The sequence below is a fragment of the Peromyscus eremicus genome, chromosome 1 (genome assembly GCF_949786415.1).
Source record: "Peromyscus eremicus chromosome 1, PerEre_H2_v1, whole genome shotgun sequence".
Lineage (NCBI taxonomy): Eukaryota > Metazoa > Chordata > Mammalia > Rodentia > Cricetidae > Peromyscus > Peromyscus eremicus.
This window is the reverse complement of record NC_081416.1, coordinates 14,073,287-14,092,496: the sequence shown is the minus strand read 5'-3', so window position 1 is coordinate 14,092,496 and position 19,210 is coordinate 14,073,287. Positions and strand designations below refer to the sequence as shown.

Below are 19,210 nucleotides of genomic sequence, written 5' to 3'. Positions count from 1 at the left end.
TTCTGTTATTCTTTCAGCCTGGACACCCTCTTCTGCTGGCACTGCCTCCTCCCTGGCCTGCTGTGAACATTTATGGGGTGGTGGCTTTTCTAAGCTCCATAGCTTCAAATGCAAGAACCACTTTGGCTCCCCCATCCTCCCTCCATTCCAGCCAGTTGCTGACCACCTCAGTTCCGTTTACATGCACTCTTGCATCTGTCTCCAGCCTTTTACATTGTTCTCCCCACCCTCACTAGGCATTGTCTTCATTCAGATCCACTCTGTGATCTGAGAGCACCTGAGACAACCCATTCTATGTTAGAAGAAAATACTAGAACATCTATACAATATGTGTTTGCACTTTAATCTCAGGCTTTGAAATGCCCCGACTTATGTATGTTTCATGATGTAAATAACTCATCAGAGCAGTACAGAGATAATATATCATGTTGTTAACGTAAGGATAATGTTAACACCAAAAAACCGCTATAGCTACCTACTGCCTAGAATTAATGATACTCGTCCTGTGTCCTTAGAGACACATGCAGTCCTCCTTTCTAGTCTAGCAAGCAGTTACAGCCCTTCTTGCATACCCACTGGCTTGAGCCACCTTGGACTGTTCCCTGGATGCTCTTAAATTCTCATGTTCTCACTCCTGTTCACGCCTTGCTTTGAATTGTTCTCCTTTTCCATGCAGTGGCTGAGAACAAGGAAAATACACATTTTTTTTTAATCCCAATCTGAACCACTCCGTTTGGGTTTGGAGCCAGTCAGCTCCAAGCTTGGCCCCACTGCTAGTTTCACTTTGGAAAGGCATCACTCTTCTTAGCGTCATTCTCCTCATCTGGAACACAATGTCTAGTTTGTAAAATAGCACACGCTGAGTGGATGCTGCACCTGCCGTGTCTGTGATACTGGTTCTGTGTGAGCGGTGGATTGGCTTCTCTTACCATTTTTCTCCCCTAGCATGCTTTGCTCAGTTTCCTCAAATTGTGATATTGTTCAGAGAATTGAGTAGGCCGTGACTTACAGTCACTAACAAGCTTTCTGTTAGCCCGATCCCTGCTCACCTGTCTCACAGCATTGATATCTGTCATTCAGTGGGATTATGCACTCACATTACAATCCAACAGTACAATGAAGAAACAATGCAAAGCGGTTGAAAGTAAAATTATAATCTTTTTTGGGGGATTTTCGAGACAGGGTTTCTCTGTGTAGTTTTAGTGCCTGTCCTGGATCTAACTCTGTAGCCCAGGCTGGCCTCGATCTCACAGAGATCCGCCTGGCTCTGCCTCCCGAGTGTTGGCATTAAAGGCGTGTGCCACTGTCGCTCATCTGTAAAATTATAATCTTTACACTAGATGTCATGTGCCACGATGCCAACATAGGTGTCGCCAGGAAAATGTTAGACTCGTATTCAAAGTCAATGACAAGCTAGGATCTGGTAGGAAGAGAACAGATTAAACAAAGCATAAGTGTGGATGGAAGAGAATGTTGAAGATCCAGGAGCTGGAAAGAGATTTGCAAGGAATTAATGAAGCCTTTGAATATTTCTACTGAAAGAAATCTTCTAAAAACACTCGGCCAGAGTACTTAAATGAAACACGAAAAGCATTAACCATAAAAGAAATTATAGCTAAATCTTACTACACTAAAATTAAGACCGTCTGTTCCTTCAGGGAAATCATAAAGGAAGTTAAGGCATAAAATTTATCTCTCCAGCACATATAAACAATTACTGATCAATAGTGAAAAGCTACTCTGCAGTAGAAGAGGGAAATGGCATCTGAAGAGACATTTCTCAATGGCTTCCTGCTGCCTGTAATTGAGGACAGAGTCACCTGCACGTCCTTAGAGACACCCACCACTCTCCTGTCTAGTACTGTGAGGCTAGAAGAAGAAACAAAAATGGGGAATAAGCTTGAAAAAAAAGTTCAACATTGTTTTATACTCGGGGAAATGAAATCTACAACCATATGAAGGTACCATTTTAGGGATAAAGGTGAAGATGTCCATACTATAATAATAATACTATTATTATAGGTTCACTGGAAATTGCTACAAATATCTAATAGTTTAAAATAACACAAATCTGATAAGTCCATGGTTCATTGATTATTATAACTATGACTATTAGTAAATTTCTTAATTATTTGTTCCAAGTCATACATTGCTATAGTTACAGTATAAATTCTGTTATGAGGCAGTTTTAAAAATAAATTTTAGTTCAATTTTACAGGAGAAACAAATCTCATAAAAAATTATTGTTATTGTTATTTTGGTTTTATGAGACGGGGTTTTTCTGTGTAGGTCTGGCTGTCCTGAGTCTCACTCTGTAGACCAGGCTGGCCTCGAACTCACAGAGATCCACCTGGCTCTGCCTCCCGAGTGCTAGGATTAAAGGCATGTGCCACCACAGCCTGGCCGTGACTTATTGTTTTAAACAAATTTTTTTCCCCGTTAGCTGCTTCTTGTCTCTGTGTGCTGAATTCCCCCAAGGAGATTGTTTTAGTGCATAGCTTCAAATACCTGTTTTATCCCTTTAAAAATGAGGAAAGCAAACCCCCAACAGTTCCACTCTGTATTTTAAGGGCTTGAGTGTGTGTGTGTGTGTGTGTGTGTGTGTGTGTGTGTGTGTGTACCCTTGGAGGCCAGAAGACGGTGTTGGATCTCCTGGAACTGGAGTTACAAGTCAGTTGTGAGCCATCTTTTACTGGTGCTGGGATCCAAATTTGGGTCCTCTGGAACAGCAAACGCTCTTAACCACAATCATCTGTATAGCCCCCCAGGGGAAATCTCTAGAACAGTCAATTAAGTTGAATTAAAACACAATCCACATGATCAAACACATCCCACTTTCTCTCTTTCAACTTTTCCCTTGCCCCTCAGCCATCTTTCCTTCCCTACTTTATATATATACATATATATATACATATATGTATATATATAAACCCACGGAGCCCATTCAGTGCAGCCAGTTTGGTCGTAGCTGCAGGGCCTACTGAAGTATGGGTGGGGACCACATCCCTAAAGAAGACTGAGTCTTCTCCCAAACGCCATCAATTGCCGACAGCAACCTGAACGTATGAAATTTTCAGACAAGCAAGAACAACCGAAAAATGAGATGAGTCTGCTAAAATGTTACCCACCCTGGAAGACTGAGAACTATTAAAAAAGATCCCAGGGCTTGGGACCGAACTGTTCTCATCCTCCTGGTGATCTGACCCTCATTCATGAACCCCTTTTGATTCCCCCCACCCCTTTTCTATTACTTGGTCTTTAGAACCCAGTGGTCCGGCTATGAGGATTGGGACTCAGTAATTCTCTTCTTGATACCAAGATTTATAGGAACAAAATTCCCGAGAGGAGGAGGCACCACCTGAGATATTACCATCAAAAAGCAAGCAAGGGGACAAGCAGGCAACAAACAAAAATGGTTTATTAAGATGGTGAACTATGGGCACCATTTATGGAGGGTGATGAGCTTGGATGGCATCAGTCTAACGAGAGCATCAGTAACAACTGTCTTCCCCATGTCAAATTCCTGCATAACATTTGGGTACATTTTCGAAACAATTCCCTAGGAGACAATGGACACATTTCAAATAGACTGACTTCAAAGGGCTTTATCTATTAAATCTTTCCTTTGATAGCAAAGGTGTTTTCTGGCCCATAAATGCAGATATTCTTATTACTTCTGTTATTATGGCTACTAATATACAAGACATGCCTGGTGTTTCTCCTGTGGCCCACCAACTAGATGTCACCTCTGCTGCCAAACCTGTCCATGCACTGCACTTACACGTTCCATGTCTTTGGGGACCTGGCATACCTTAATCTTTATAATGAACTGTTTGATTTTCCTTTACTGGATGGCAAACTTCCGTTTCAGACTTTGGTACCCCTGTGTGAATCTTGCATAGATAAATACTTACTTGCCTTGTATTTCTCTGGATTTATTTTCTTAATGATTTTAAGAAAAGTCAACACTATCGTGCTTTAATAGTAGCAAATTCCTCATAACAACTGCTAAGTAAGGCTCAAAGGGGACTCAGGCAAACGGCCGCAGCCAACAAAGGGCAGGCTGGTCTAGGGGACTAGCGACTGTGTGCAGAAGTTCACAAACATTTGTTTGTATTTTGTAAATAAAATCCTTTACCAAGAGATCCTTCTTGAAAATTTGTGTTGGTTTTTATGAGAAACATTTTTCCTATTGTTATAAACACAGTGAAGGTCAGAGCATGCAAATTTCTCAAATGCTTCGTAAGACAAGTAATCATCCACATCTAAAGCTGAGACCCGCGATGTAACAGACTAGTTTTCTGCTCACAGGGAGCGAGGCTGTGTAATTCCGTTTCATATCCAATTCTAGCATCTTGTACTTCCTCCAGGGGGCTTTGCCACTACATGACATCATAAACAAGATAGGCCCAGGGTTCAGTTTTGCCGACATTTTCCTTATAAAGCCAATAAACAAGAAAGCCTCCAGACACCAGCATTATTTTTCCTTTTCCAAAGCCATGCAGAAATGTAATATGTTTACAGAGTTTCTAATTCATTTTCCTACTAATGAAAACAGGCATTTTCAGATACATTAGGCAGTGTTCTGGACTTGCCTTCGTATGGGGGGGAGTAATTTGTTTTAAAATTAATTCTAACTTTGTACCTTATTAAGAATTGTGAATGGGTGTGAGGGAAATGGAGAAATAACTGAAACTGAGAAACCAAGAGGCAAAAAATGTGTTTTTTCTTTTAATTATGGAAAAGAGTTATTTATATGATCAGGATTTCTGTGTTTAAGAGCATTGTGAAAATAGTCGACACATTACTTAATTGAGGAAAGCAGCTTAAGACTTACCCTTGCATTTTCATACTGATATGATCAGTGTGCACATGCACATTCAAGTAGTGCTGTCAGAGCCAATTAATTTGAATACATTTACAAGTCATATGAATTTCAAAAATGTGTCTGAAATAGAACTATTAGAAACCTCCAAAAACGTTCAATGAGGAGATCAAGATTGCCCATCAAGTAATTTCCCGAGCCATGCACAGGTAGACACAATGAAAAAACCGAGTCCACAGGGCCGAGCCTCACAGCACCAGCATGCGTATGCAGTGTGCAAGCTCCACTCACTGGCAGATGTTATTCTCAGGACAAACACAGCCGAACCTCTGTGGAAGAATACTGTAAAATACAGGCTGCACAGAGAGTGGCCGCTGTAATTGCAGTCGGCAAAATTACTGAGCACCCGAAATGAGTGGGACACGAGAGTAGGTGTGAAGAACAGAGAGCTCCGTCACAGCTCTGTCCTCAGGTTCACAAAGTTCAAGTGTGGGAGTTAGGACCATAAATGATGCCTGTTAACATTCAGAAAATCAGCATGTCTCGGTCTGTGTACTCTGTGTAAGAGGTATTTTTAGAAGCAGTGGCTGTAGGATTTTTATTTCTTAATTCACTGTATTTTCAATCTGCCAGGTAAGCCTAGAATAAAGAGGAGACCACACACATCTGTCCTTGGAGGATTTGGTACTCAAGAGTCCACATGGGTGGGTTTTGCCCTGGTTGGGTAGATCAGTGTGCCTCTTTAGCCAGGAGGAAAGCTGCCTGCTTCCTGTGCATCAGCTAGTTCACTGAGGTGGGGTGGGAGTGGGGAGGGGGGAGGAGAGGCAAATATCCCTAACTCTTGCCCAGGCAAGTGGATGGTTCCAGGGTGAGCAGGCCTCTGCCAAACACAGACTGGCATGAAAACAGAATAAATTAGTTCTTCTCAGTCGGTTACTGCTTCGAGTAGGCGAGCCGAGGAAGAAGAGGCACTGAGGCGCGTGTTGAATGTGAACTACCTTCTGTTTCCAGCCAAAGATGCAAAGCAAAAGACAGAGAATATAAACAGTGATCAAAAAAACCACGGCTGGGGAGGTAAAGGAGTCCCACGAGCAACTCAACCTCTTCCTCCGAATGGTCGCTACTACAGCACTCACTCTCATTAGCCCACACTGTTCACAACGCAGATTTTTAAATTACTGTCAGGTAAACCACACACACCTGAGGTCTGAGTGAGTGCTTGTCTGGAGTTTGCAGCGGAGGTTGTGGACTGCCACCAAGTGATGACAGCATTATTTGAAGGTAGTAGTGTAGTTAATTTTTTTCAATCCTTTTCTTCTTCATGTGCATATTTGTACTGTGTATTCTTGTGTGTGTGCATGTTTGAATATATGCGGGTGCACACGTGTGTACAGCGTATGTGGATGTATATGGACACACCTGTGAAGTGCCTAGGCTGAAGTTGGTGGTCTTCCTAGATCACTCTCCACTTCATTCATTGAGGCAGAGTCTATCAGTTGAACCCAGATCTCCCTGATGACAGTCTAGCTAGCCATCTCATGCAGGATTTCCTGTGTCTGCTTTCCCAGTGCTAAAATTACAGATGGGCTACCCCACCCACTCTGGGAACTGCCAAGTTGTCTCCCTGGCCTTTATTATTTCTTAACAGTGCACCTAGCAAATCTAGACAACACACTGTGCAGTTATCCACTGTAACTTGGTGGAGCCTCTTGCAACCAGATATTTTATTATCATGCCCACTGATCTCTCCCACAGAAGGGGTGGACTATCAGTTCTAACATGGGCAGAGTGTGGTTAGTCTCAAGATTAGCTCAGTCAAAGAGGAAGCTAGTCTTTTAGTATGAATAGTCTAGCTTTATTCCAGTATGGCTTTCATAAAATAACTTAAAGACTAAAGCATGCTGCCAAGTAATGTTGATGCACACTATAAAAACTCTGAATAAATAAGAAACGAAAACCTAAAGATGCAACCGTTTGTTGGAGAGGAAATAAAGTATTTATGATTGTTCTTATGATGTTTCATTGACATACGGAGCTGCTAACCAAGTGACAAATTAATTGACTGGGTTTAAAGAGAAGTGGATGTGGCTTAATGAAGAGGGACAGGCCATGTATATGAGACAGCTGGTTCTGCTACTGCTGGCTGATGGAGACAATACACATCGGACAGCTAATGAGTCTCTGTTGCATAAGATAGATTTTCTTTATAATAGAATTGCATGCTTTGTCTCTAAATGGGGTTATTATACACACCATTGCACAATGTTTGAAGAGCTTGGTTGGACCTTGTAGAGGGTTAGGAGAGAAATAAATTGGAAGACAATTGTGCTTAAGACTGTCAATCCATCAAACTCCCCATATCTATCTAAATTACTAGCACATTCTCCCCAAATACAAATTTGTATGATATACATGGCTAGACTGTTAATGATGATCAGACATCTCTAGTTTCACCAGTCAGGTTTTCCCCTGTAAGTATAGACCCAAATCCACACAAACTGAAACCCGGTAGTCAGTACCCCCGCACCACTACCCACCATGGTCACACGCTTCCTGCTTCCCTCTGTGTCCGCACCTGAGTTTCCTTTGGCATTTCTTCCGCCCTCCGCAAACGCACATATGTATCACTTCTCTTGGGTGATTTAATTCTCAGAACTCCAGTTTTGAATAGTTGGTTTTACTAGAAGTTCCCTCACTTCTCTCCACACCTCTGGGCCCCTCGCTGTTCAGTTGTTTGGTTCCTTTTCGTTTTCTTTTCCATTTTCTTTTTTTAAGATTTATTTTCACACTATGTGTATGAATGTTTTGCCAGTGTGTGTGTGTGTGTGTGTGTGTGTGTGTGTGTGTGTGTGTGTGTGTGTGTGTACATGCCCTGTGCATGTATGGCTGATGCCAGTGGAGTCCAGAAGAGGGCGCTGGACTCCCTGAGACTGATAGGTTGTAAGCAGTCACGTGAGTGCGGAAGCTGAATCCTCTGTCAGAAGTGCTCTTAAGCACTGATCCATCTCTCTAGCTCCTGCTCAGCTATTCTTTAGGACAAATCCATTACGACTCATTTTATAACTCTGAGAAACAAAGCCGGATGTGGTGGAAATCGGTGTCGTTCACTCTGCATCAAAAGATGGGAACAAAGGCAGGACCCCCTCAGTGCAGGAGAGGAGACGGAGTGATTGAGTCATCTTTTCCCTAGACATTTATTTTGTGATGGCTTTGGACCTGATTTACCTTCTGGCTTGATTGATTCTTTTATTGAAGTTATTGAGTAGTCTTCTGGAATTTTGTAGCCTAGTTTGACCCCCGTTCCCTGCCCTCTCCATGCAATAGTGTGTCTCGAAGCCCCCTGAGTTACAGGGAATGTGATTCCTGGGTAGCATAGCTATATGCTTGGGGAGGGACTTTGGACATTATTAATCCCCATTGACTCTGAAGTTTCCTCCTCTGAAGTGAAGTAACAGCATTTGCTTCCTCCAAACTTCCTTCTCTGTCTCTTGACTCCCAGCCGAGCACGAGTAATTGAAAAACATTACACATGGGAAATAGTTCATGGTCCTTGGAGTCAAAAGATCTTTTCAGTCAAGACATCATTCTATCCTGAACCAGATTGCTTCCTCTTCATCATCATGGGGTTCTTTACTTTTCAACCCTCTGTGTGTCTGGAAGAAAGCGAGGTGAGCTGAAAGAAATGAACAAAACAGTTTCATGGGCTTCTCCACATAGGTCTCAGCCTCTCCAAATTGAATCTTGGAGCCTTGTCAGAAGTGTTATTTTTCCAACAGAGAAGGTGTTAAGAGGCTATAGGAAATAAACTCACTGCCTGACGCCGTTCTCTTTGCGTGCTATATCTATTTACTGCGAAGACTCTATTGGAAGGTGTGACAGGAGGGGTTATATGACAAAGGAAAATCACCCCCCTCTAATTCTATTTGTCTGTGTTCTCCTTAATATGGGCTTCAGGGTTTCCTTGTTGTTTCTGGAATAATGTCTTACAAGGCAGCTTTTTGTTGGTTTGGTGTATGCGTTTATTGAGATGCTTAATTCCGTTTACCGAATTTTGAAGCCGCAAACACTAGTCTGTAGATGGAACTCTATTTTTATAATAAAACTTCTCAAATTTGACCAGCAGAAAGGAAAAACCTAACTAAATGGTAGCGATGCCACGATAATGGATTTTTTACTATTTTAAAAATGGATTTTGTGTGCTCCGGTAAAAATAGATCATTGGATAGCAATAGCAAGGTTACATAGCTCTAGGTGGAAATCAGTTTCCAGTTGACTGGATGTTTCATTTAACACGAGGGCTTGTACTTATCATGGTTTTCCCTTTAGCACAATTACCTCCAGGAAATCAGAGTGCTCGGTGGCTGATGAGCACACACAAGCCTTTAGTAGTGCTTGTTCCATTTCCCCAACTCTATGCACATGAACATCTGGAACTGGGACACGATACTGCAACACACCATGTTCAAGTGCAACACCTTTAGTTTAAGGACCTGAAAACACATCATCAGTGATTCAATTCTAGGCTCCCAATGAGAGTTCCATACTGTGTAGTGTTGAATAAAGCTGTGAAAAGCTGGTGCAGTTTTCCTTCCTGGAAACGCCTTTCTCTTAGTCCTGTAAATATGCTTGCCCTCATTTTCCTGCAATTTCCATCCATCCCATGAGCCACTTCCTTATCTCCTCTCTCCCCACATCCTCACGTTTCTTGAGGTGCTCTCTTCCACGTGTGTTACTATTGGTTCCCCATGTCACGGCAGCCAGCCCGAGCGAGGTCAGCCGGTGACTGACTTCAGTTTGCCTCGGGTTTGTTTGAGGTTCTCTGGTTTCTTCTCTTGGTCTCATTTGATGACTACTCACAATCTCTTCTATTTCTAAGGCGTCTGCTTTGTTTGGCTTTGAGGGGCTCTGAGTTGTTCTCCTTCAGTTTTTTCTCCCTCGCTCTGTTCCACGCCCACCCGTGTATCCCAGTTATCTCAGGGAGCTGGGTGCTCTGGTCCAGCTTGCCCTTGGCTTCCCAATCCTGGGCTGTATTTTCAGCCCCATGGTCCAGGCTCAGTGTGAGCAGCCTCTGCCTGCTTAGTAGCCCTGGGACATCTATTCCTCTTCCAGCCTCTCTCTGTTCCCTCCACCACCATGACCCTCCCTTCCCCCATGCAGGGGCAGACACCAAAGACTCCAAAGTCACTGGGTTCCTGCCTTCCACACTTGTCGGATCACTCACCAAAGCCCACGGATTCCATCCCAGTAATATCTTCATATCTATCTGTGCTTCCTCCTAAGGTACCTGAGATTCAGCTCTCCCTGTCTTCTGCCTGCCCTGAGGCCCCGGGTCTGTTTCTCTTTCTGCTGCTCTTTCCCTCTGAAGACAGCCCAGGCATGCTCATTCCTGGCTCCCAACTACCCAAAGATGTGCTTCCCAATGCAGCTTAGACTCCCTAGGATCTGGGCTCTTCTCTCTTCTTCCTGACTTGTCCCCCAGACTTACAGTTGTGAGGTAACTCCTTCTGAGACCACATGAACTCTTAAAGCCACACCTGGTTCTATCATGAAATTTTGACCTAAAAATAATCTCTTCTCTCTTTGTATGGGGAAAGTGTCTACTCATGTTTAGAGAGGACGTTCAAATGATGTTTTCCCAAGCCTTCCTCCATCTCCTCTAGTAGTCATTAGACCCTGTGATCATATGTCTAGATAGAGACGGACATCTTGTTTGTCTTGTTCCTTGTCACATGACTCCAAGTGTTGGGCACATTCTAGATCTGTGACAGGTGCTGGTGTGACAGCTTCAGAGTGAATGCAATCAGTGCCAAGTGGCTTCGAAGGTTCCTGAACCTCGGGCCCTGTGGGGAAAGTCCCTTCCCTTGTTTGGACGGGCTATTTAATCTCTGCTCCCGGTTCTGCCTTCCCCAGGAAAAGGAGAAGCTGTATGTGGAACTGAAGCACATCTTGGCCCGGCAGCCTGGCCCGGAGGCTGCAGAGCAGCTGCAGATCTACCGGCACACACTGCGGGAAAGGACCAAGCAGCTGAAAGTAAGCGGCGGCGGGCCCTGCTCTCCCTCGTTAGGACAGCTGCCTTGAGGGTACTCCTGGGCTGCCCAGCGAGTTGGGCTCCCACCAAGCCAGCATTTCTCAGAGTTCTTTAGACTCAAATGATCTCAAAAGGCGGAGAATGGCATGGAGGAAGGAGCTGAGGAAGGACGGCAGCACTGTAATGGAGGGAGGTCACAGAACGATTTAGACAGCTCAGATGGTGGAAAAGAACATTAAACGCCATTGCCAAACCGAAGCCCACTACTACACCAAAGCAGCTTTCTGCTACTCCTTTCCACCCACAATAAATGTTTACGAAGCACCAGCCGGTCCCTGGGGCCTTGCTTTGTGTCCACTTATCACATAAACAGTCATGAAAGGCAGATCAAACCATGCAAAATTTGTGTTGGCAAAACTCCCTTCCCAGTGACACAAAAGCCTCAGTTGGAGACAGGGAGTATTTTACTATTCTGTGTGCCTCTTGAAAGTTTTCTCAAACACTGTATATCTTCAGACCGTATTTTCAGCTTTATCTCCTGAGCGAGCAATCACAACTCTTAGAATACCAGAGAAGCTGTGTGCTCACACACGTCTGTGGAGTTGTGTGCAGCTCAGCTAACTTCGGGCATTTACCTGGCCCATGAGGGTGATAATCTGTATCTCCTATTGGGGATAAAATAGGTGACGCCCTATTAGTGTAGGCTTAATCTTCCCATAAACAAGATGTTATAATGTTGTGTCCTTTAGGTAAAAAGGACAGATGAAGCCAATCTAATTAAAATATTAATTTTCAAATGACTGTAAGAGCTCATTTCATGTGAGGACCCAGAGACATAATTTGAATTTTGCAAAAGGCACACGGTTTTGATTACTTTTGTTTCTTGAAACAATTGAATATTTCAAGCAACAAAATATTTTTCTTCTTGTATTCTCAGGGTGAGTATAAATTAGAAAAGTATACGCCTCCTTTGTCTTCTCCACAGTTGGCTCTGGATAGTCCGCAATGGCTCCCCAAGGGGTGGTATATTACAGCAGTCCTTTACCTCAGGAAACCCTTGTCTTCAGCTCAGAATAAAATACAACAACTTGCAGCAGAGGGACCGGGGTTATTCTGAGCAAGTCCCACAGAGCAATGCCATTATTAAAACAGGGTCTTGGTTCCCAAGAACCAAACCATGGAGACAGGTTTTCTTTCAACATGGAAATCATGTTCTCCAGTGCAGCCAACATGGCCATAATCATATTCACAACAATTAAGAGGAAGGAGTTCAGAAGCAAATAAACAGGCAAAATGATCATCTCGCTTTTACGAATACCTTCACAACAATGACTGCATGCCCCTTAGAACAATGGGCTGCCTTTTCTTGCCTGAATTCTGGAAGGGAGCACACCCGAGTATGGCCATACTTTATGCCCTGTTTAGATGAGTACATCCCTGCTCTAGTGTGGCTTACACCTCTTAGCTCTCACTGAACCCAGCCACGGAGAGAGGTAGGGGTCGGGCTTCCTATTACAGCCTCTCTCTTGCATTAAGATCTTGCACTGAACATTAAGGCCCAGGCTCCCCGCTTCTAAGAGCTGAACTGTCCCGCTGCTGAGACAGAGTGAGCCTGGGAATAGTCCTGGAGAAGGCAATGCAAAGATGATAGACATTTAGCAGAACAACCACCCTGGCAAACACATACATTGAAAGTCTAGTTGGTGGTGGTGGGGAGATGCTTCCAGAAGGGCTCTTACTGTAATCCTCAGAATCTCACTCCCTAGTGAGATTGAATATCTTTTGAATATATTTTAAAGGGCTAAGAGCTAGCCTAGACGGTGTGTCTGGGAGTATTTCTGTCTCCACTCATTATATTCCCTGAAACACATTACACCATTCATCTGGACCCATTTGAATGTTGCTGCTAGCTCTCCTTTTAAGTATGGCATGATATTTCATTTCTGTGTGTCACTTGATCACGAGTCAGTGGTCCTCAGCCCTATTCATACCCACGTACGGGCCCTAGCCTGTGGACGTGTGCCATTGAACTATTAATCCTGGACAATGGTCTGCACCTTTAGCCCCTGGGGTGACTGTTAGCAGGTTAAAACAGATGTTCCTGTACACCCTTCACTAATGCTGCTTCGCTTGCCCGTCAGGTTCTGTCATCAGAGTTGAATATGTACGAGTCCCAGAGCCAGGAGTATAAGTACGAGATCGAGAGACTTGGCAATGAACTGGTGACTTTGAAGAAGAAATACCTGGCTCAGAAACGCAAAGAACTCATTCAGAAGTAAGACCCAGTCAAATGCTCTAGGCTTGTTGTGCCTGCTATCTGCTTATTTAAGAAAATATTTGAGGAAGCTGGGAGTGGTGGTGTGCGCCTTTAATCCTAGCACTTAGGAGGCAGAGGCAGGCTGATTTCTGTGAGTCCACGGCCAGACTGGTCCACATAGATAGTTCCAGGCAAGCCAGGGCTGCACAGTGAGACCCCATGTCAAAAAAATAAAAAGTTTGATGAATTTCTCAGAGCTGCCAATCTCCGTAGTGTTGGCGAAATTATTAAGGCCACTCCACGTAGTTAAAAGGGAGGTTTATTTAGTGGCGTAACTTACAAATGAAGGGATAGGTAGGTCGCAGGGTCTGGGAAAGACGTAGCGCAGTCCGGCAGTGTTCTCTGGAGAACTCTGCTCGGTCTAGCTCCAGCGTCCAGGATCCAGGAACCAAGAGAGACGGCGCATCTGGATCTCAGGTCTTCAGAGTCCTCTCTTGGCCCCGCCTTGTAGACTTGACAGTTACTGAAGCCTCAATGGGGGTTGGAACTTCCAGATCAAGGTTGGAATGGCTATCCACTACACAGTAGGGTAAACTGAGTCATGGGGCAAACAACCAGAAGTCCATAACACATCAATATTGATGTCGTATCTAATGATCTCTCCTCCCTTAGCAACCTATCAGGGATCCACCAATACCTGCTTATTGATGGACTGAACATGGGCCAGATGGGAGAGGGGGGTACCCCTTTCCCTGCTGCACACACTCTCCTCATGGTTTGCCAACAACCAGGCAATAACTGTTTGCAGATGAGACTCAATAAGCAGCCTTCTCTAGGCTGAAGCTTGTTCACAGTTAAAACCACAAGTACTTCTGCAGAGGGGGCAGGGCTTGGTAAGGCTGCTGTCTCTCTGAATGCGGGGCATGGCTGTGACTGGGGACACATGCTATGTTTTAGACGTGACTGTCTCTGAGATCCTGGTTGGCAGTTGACTAGAGTATTTGTGGTGGGGTGTTGGTCTCCGCTTCTCTTCCAGGAGACAAGGACATGAAGACACAAATGCTGAGCCTGGCATTTTGGGTTTTGGGTGCCCACATGCTGGGAAGCAAGTGTTCTTTTTGCCTTGCCACTATCATTTCCCTGTGCCCAGTGAATAGGGCAGGAGCCCAATTGAGTCAGGAAGTTTGAAACTTGGTCTGATGGTGTGGCCTTGCCAAAACTAATCCAGCTAATTCTACAATGACTCCCATTACGGGTTGAAAGTCATATTTGGTATTTCATCTGCATGGACATCTCAGGGACAGGCTGAAATATGGCTTGAGTGCATCTGCCTACAATCCGTTAGCAGCAAACAGCATATAAAGTAACTGGATGCAAATTCATTTGCCAGTAAAAATCTGCCCTTCTTGTAAATCAGAATATTCCCCTGGTCCACATTTAGATGCCAGCTTCTGGGAGTGAAATACCGCCATGATTTAGAGAAGTCTGTCTTCCCGTGTGGGTCTTGTGACTCTCTGCATCTGTAGTGAGATTGATTAAATATGCAGGTTCCCCAGCCCCACTTCTGGATATTTGGATTAGCCTCAGAAATCCACAGCTTAAAGCTTCCTGGGTGGTTTTCAGTCACATTGAAGTTTCAGAATGAGAGAGAGAGAGAGAGAGAGAGAGAGAGAGAGAGAGAGAGAGAGAGAGAGAGAGAGAGAGAGAGAGGAGAAACCATCCAGGGCAAAGGAGTCTGGAAGTGGAAACACTGGGGTTAAACTGGGTCACGTGGTGAGCAAGCAGATCGGTTCACACCACCTCTAGGTCCCATGGTGAGTGAGCACATCAGTTCACACCACCTGTAGGTCACATGGTGAGCAAGCAGATCAGTTCACACCACCTCTAGTTCCCATGGTGAGTGAGCAGACGGTTCACACCACCTCTGGTATCTTGTGGTTGTGCTGCTGAAATATCAGCAGGGCTGGTTCCTCATGAGGGAGGTGTTGGGCTCTGAGAGCAGTTTTTTGAGCTTACACTCTGACAAGAGATTCTTGAGATCATTTCTTCCCCTCCCATGGATCCATACATACACTTTTTTAAAGGAGGAAAAAAGTTTCCAGAGTCATTTGAGATTTACCTTTGGAAGATTTTAATTTGCAGCCTGCATGCATGCTGTCATCATTTTGTAACAATAAGTAAAACATAAAGCTTAGTTTTAAAGATAAAACCCTGACCAGACTCCCATACCTTCTTTCTGTGACAGGGAAATCATCCCATTTTTCTCTGAGGGTTCGCACATTCCACTTGAGACTGATGGTGTAGTTTAACACAGTTCCAAACAGCGAGCTTGGCTAAAAGGTTGATCATCTTTCTAGAACAGATTCACTTCTTGCTACAGCTCATGACTTACCTTAACCTCTTGAAAAACAAATTTTAAAGTTACAGTTATCTATCTGTCTGTCTATCATCTATTTTATTTATTTATTTATCTACTTATTTATCTAGTTATTTATTTATTGTGTGTGTGCATGTGCAATACACGCACATGTGTGTAGAAGTTTGGGAGTGGGTGTGAGTGTGACCATGCCATGATGTAGGTAAGGAGGTCAGAAGATACTTTATGGAAGTCAGTTCTTTCTTTCTGTCATCCAAGCCTAGGGATCAACCTCAGGTCCCCAGGTGTGGCAGCAAGCCCCTTTACACACTTTACACAACGCCATCTCTCTGGCCCCTAACCTCATGTTCTGTGACCTTCCTGGCTACTCCATAGTTCACTGGATACAGCAGCACGAGCTGCTCTCTCTGCTTAGCCCGTCTCAATGGTCGTGTACCCTTTATGGCTCTTCAGTTGAAGCACATTTAAATCATTGAGAATTCTGTGCCTTGGTTGCACTCGCTGCGTTTGTGGTGTTGGTGAGCACATAGAGGCTAGCTGCAGAGCCGTTCCCTCCGCTGTGGACATATCTGTCGGTCAGTGTGGCTCTTCAGGCTCTGTCTTCCCCTGCCCTCCGCTTGGCCTCCCTCGGAGCCCTCTGACCTGGGTTTGGTTTCTCTGGAGATTCCTTTCAGTTGAGGTATCCATGAGTCGGTAGACAGGGAAGAGTTCATAGGAACACAGCAAAAAAGGTTGAGGTGCTGAAGAAAATATGCACAGGCGAGAACAAAAGTGCTGAGATGGTTTCCACTGGAAGGAAGGGAGGCTGCAGGGAGTCATTATAATGGTCTATAAATACATTAAACAGATAATGCGGAGGAGACAGCATATTCCCATTAGTCAGCTTAGACTAAGCCAGAAGCATTAAGCTTAAGTTCCTTCAGAAAGGAAAATTCAGGTTATTTAAGGCAAGGGGGTGCAGGGAAGGGGAGTGAGGGCTGCCTGCATCTAACACCAGTCAGGAGCTAGACAAGCTGCCAAAGTCCGGGAAGGAATCCTCTTTGCTGGACCCACTCGAAGCTGGAGCTTTTGTCCCATTTATGGAGGATGGGTTTTCACAGTAATGAAATCAATTCTACTAAGAGCAGCTGAGTTGATTAACCAGTGCTCTACAGGTTCTTTCCAAATGGAATAATTCAGAGCCTTCCCTGTGGCTGGATGTTCACACACACACACACACACACACACACACACACACACACACACACATCCTTTAGAAAATATCAACTCATGCTATTTTGCCTTTGGGATTCTTTCATTTTCCTCAGACACACTTCATCAGCCGCTGGTTTCACCCACGTCCCTCTACCTGGTTCCACCAGTCTCCACTTCTTATGCTGGTCTGTAGTTTGCAAGATAACAGTCTTCCCCCAAAGTCAGTATTCATCCCTCTAGGATCAGTCATGTGTATTTGGCCCATCTATTTGACTCTCGTCTTAGAAGTTTGCTTAACTTTTGTGCTTTATAATTCAAAATAGGGAACTTGTGTTAAGTGTGCTGTCTCTGCAGGAAAGGTGTGAGTGTGTGCATGTGTGTGTGTGCATGAGTGTGTGCACGTGTGTGTGCATGAGTGTGTGCACGTGTGTGTATGTGTGCATGTGTGCATGTATGTGTGTGTGCAAGAGTGTGTAGCTTGAGTTTTCCTGCCTGGCCCACAGTCAGGACAAATCTCTCTCACCTGCCAGTCCCACAGCCACTCAGACCCAACCAAATAAACACAGAGACTTATATTGCTTACAAACTGTATGGCCGTGGCAAGCTTCTTGCTAACTTGCTTAAATTAATCCATTTCCATTAATCTATACCTTGCCACATGGCTCGTGGCTTACTGGCATCTTCACACGCTGTTTGTCATTGTGGCGGCTGGCAGTGTCTCTCTGACTCAGCCTTCCACTTCCCAGCTTTATTCTCCTCCTTGTCCCACCTACACTTCCTGCCTAGCCAATGGCCAATCAGTGTTTTATTTATTGACTAATTAGCAACACATTTGCCATACAGAACATCCCACAGCAAGAGTGTATATGCATTTGTGCATATGTGTGTATGTGTGTGTGCATGTGTGTGTGTGTGTGTGTGTGTGTATGTGTGTGTGTGTGTGTGTGTGTGTGTACGAAAGGGATCCAGATGGAAAAATACATTGTAGATTTGTTTTAAGCAGAATTCCTTTTATCTATTATCAAAAATATCATCTTCTTTTTTTTAATCTCCCTTAAAAAATCTTTAAGATTTTCTTGTATCTTAAACTATTTCTAGTAATTTCTGTTACATGCTTGGAGTTATAGGAGAGTTTGTATTTTATATATGTCCAAGTTTGATGAAGATACTTTACATGCAGTAAATATTTCTAACTTTCTGTGAGGATTTGGAAATGTACCAGGTGATAAATGACTAATTAGTCATTGTATCCACGCCAAGAGGAAGGTTTTTCTGACTGATCTTTGGAACTAAACAAATATTTTTAAAACAGGAAGAGCATTATCAGTCAGAAGGCATTGAAGCCACAGTGTCTGAGCTGTAATGAGGTCCTCTGTCCATATTTGGACCATATATTTCATATCTAATTGTCTCCCCATAAGTCTCCATGTTGTCAGAAAACGCCCAATTAGATTTCCACAACCACCTCATCTCTAGCCAGAAGCTTTAATCAGTTGTTTTCAGTGGCTAGCTCACCCTAGGAACTTACAGAACATGAAACTTAGAAAAGGAAGGATGTTGGGGAAGCTAATCATCTCTTTTCTCTTACAGAAACAAGGACAGAATGTCCATGAACAACATCTTCTCAGGGTCTAAGCCATCCGGCCCTCGATTTACTGGGGGTGGATTTCCCCTCAACCAGCCATCCAAGGTGAAGTTGTAACGGGAAGCTGCTGGCTGGGTCAAACGCAGCAGCTCAGGAACATGTGGCAGCATTGCCTGTAAATCCCTCAGATCACAGATATCTAGAAAAGCTGGTGCTCAGCTCTCCAGAACAGGACAGAATGGACAACTATCAATGTCTTGTCTAGAAGCGTGATGATGTCATACCTGAAGCACACCGACAGTAAGAGACTGTAACTGAAGCTCTTTAATTAGGCTGACCCTTGGCGGAAAGCTGATCTTTTGTTGCAATCCCATGGACTGACTTGAAATGCAGGCTTAGAAACTTGGGGTGGATGAAGCTTTGGGTATTAATTTCTCCATTATAGATATTTGAGCACTTGAAGATTTTTGTATATAAAAATATTTTATATGTATAAAATGCAGTGCATGCCCTCACATCTTATTAGTGAAAATCTATTTTAATTATTCCTCATTAACAAGTCATTGAATGAGATGAGAAAACAGGACACACTACTGGGATTTCAAAAGTATGTATTGAGAGTGATTTCCATGTGGGATGTCATTTCAGGCCTGGGGTAGGAAAATCTATTCTGAAGAGAAATGCCAATAAATACTTCATCATAAAAAAAAATCTTTGTAGAGATTTTGATCTTTGCTTTGGTAGAGCATGTCGTTAAAGTTTAAAATGACTGAGAGAAATGTTTAACATAAGGATTTGAGCCAAAGGATCCAAGACTGTGAAGTGAAAGAAAGGACTGGCTGCTGTACTTTGGAGGCCTTGTACTTGACAGTGGAGTTGTTTAGCAGAAGGATCTGTTAGGCTCTCAGGCCACCAGACAGCAGGTTGAGCCACAGAATCCACTG

General features: G+C 43.9%; 1 protein-coding gene across 1 annotated transcript in view; it reads left to right on the top strand.

The window, feature by feature from the left end:
• Cfap58 (cilia and flagella associated protein 58) overlaps window positions 1-18,968 on the top strand; it is a 101,610-nt gene extending 82,642 nt beyond the window's left edge. Inside the window, exons 16-18 of the mRNA XM_059256664.1 lie at window positions 10,736-10,855; window positions 12,995-13,128; window positions 18,272-18,968. Coding sequence (XP_059112647.1) covers window positions 10,736-10,855; window positions 12,995-13,128; window positions 18,272-18,383 — 366 coding nt within the window. The 3' untranslated portion in view covers window positions 18,384-18,968. The remainder of the gene's footprint in view (window positions 1-10,735; window positions 10,856-12,994; window positions 13,129-18,271) is intronic.
• The last annotated feature ends 242 nt before the right edge of the window (window positions 18,969-19,210 follow it).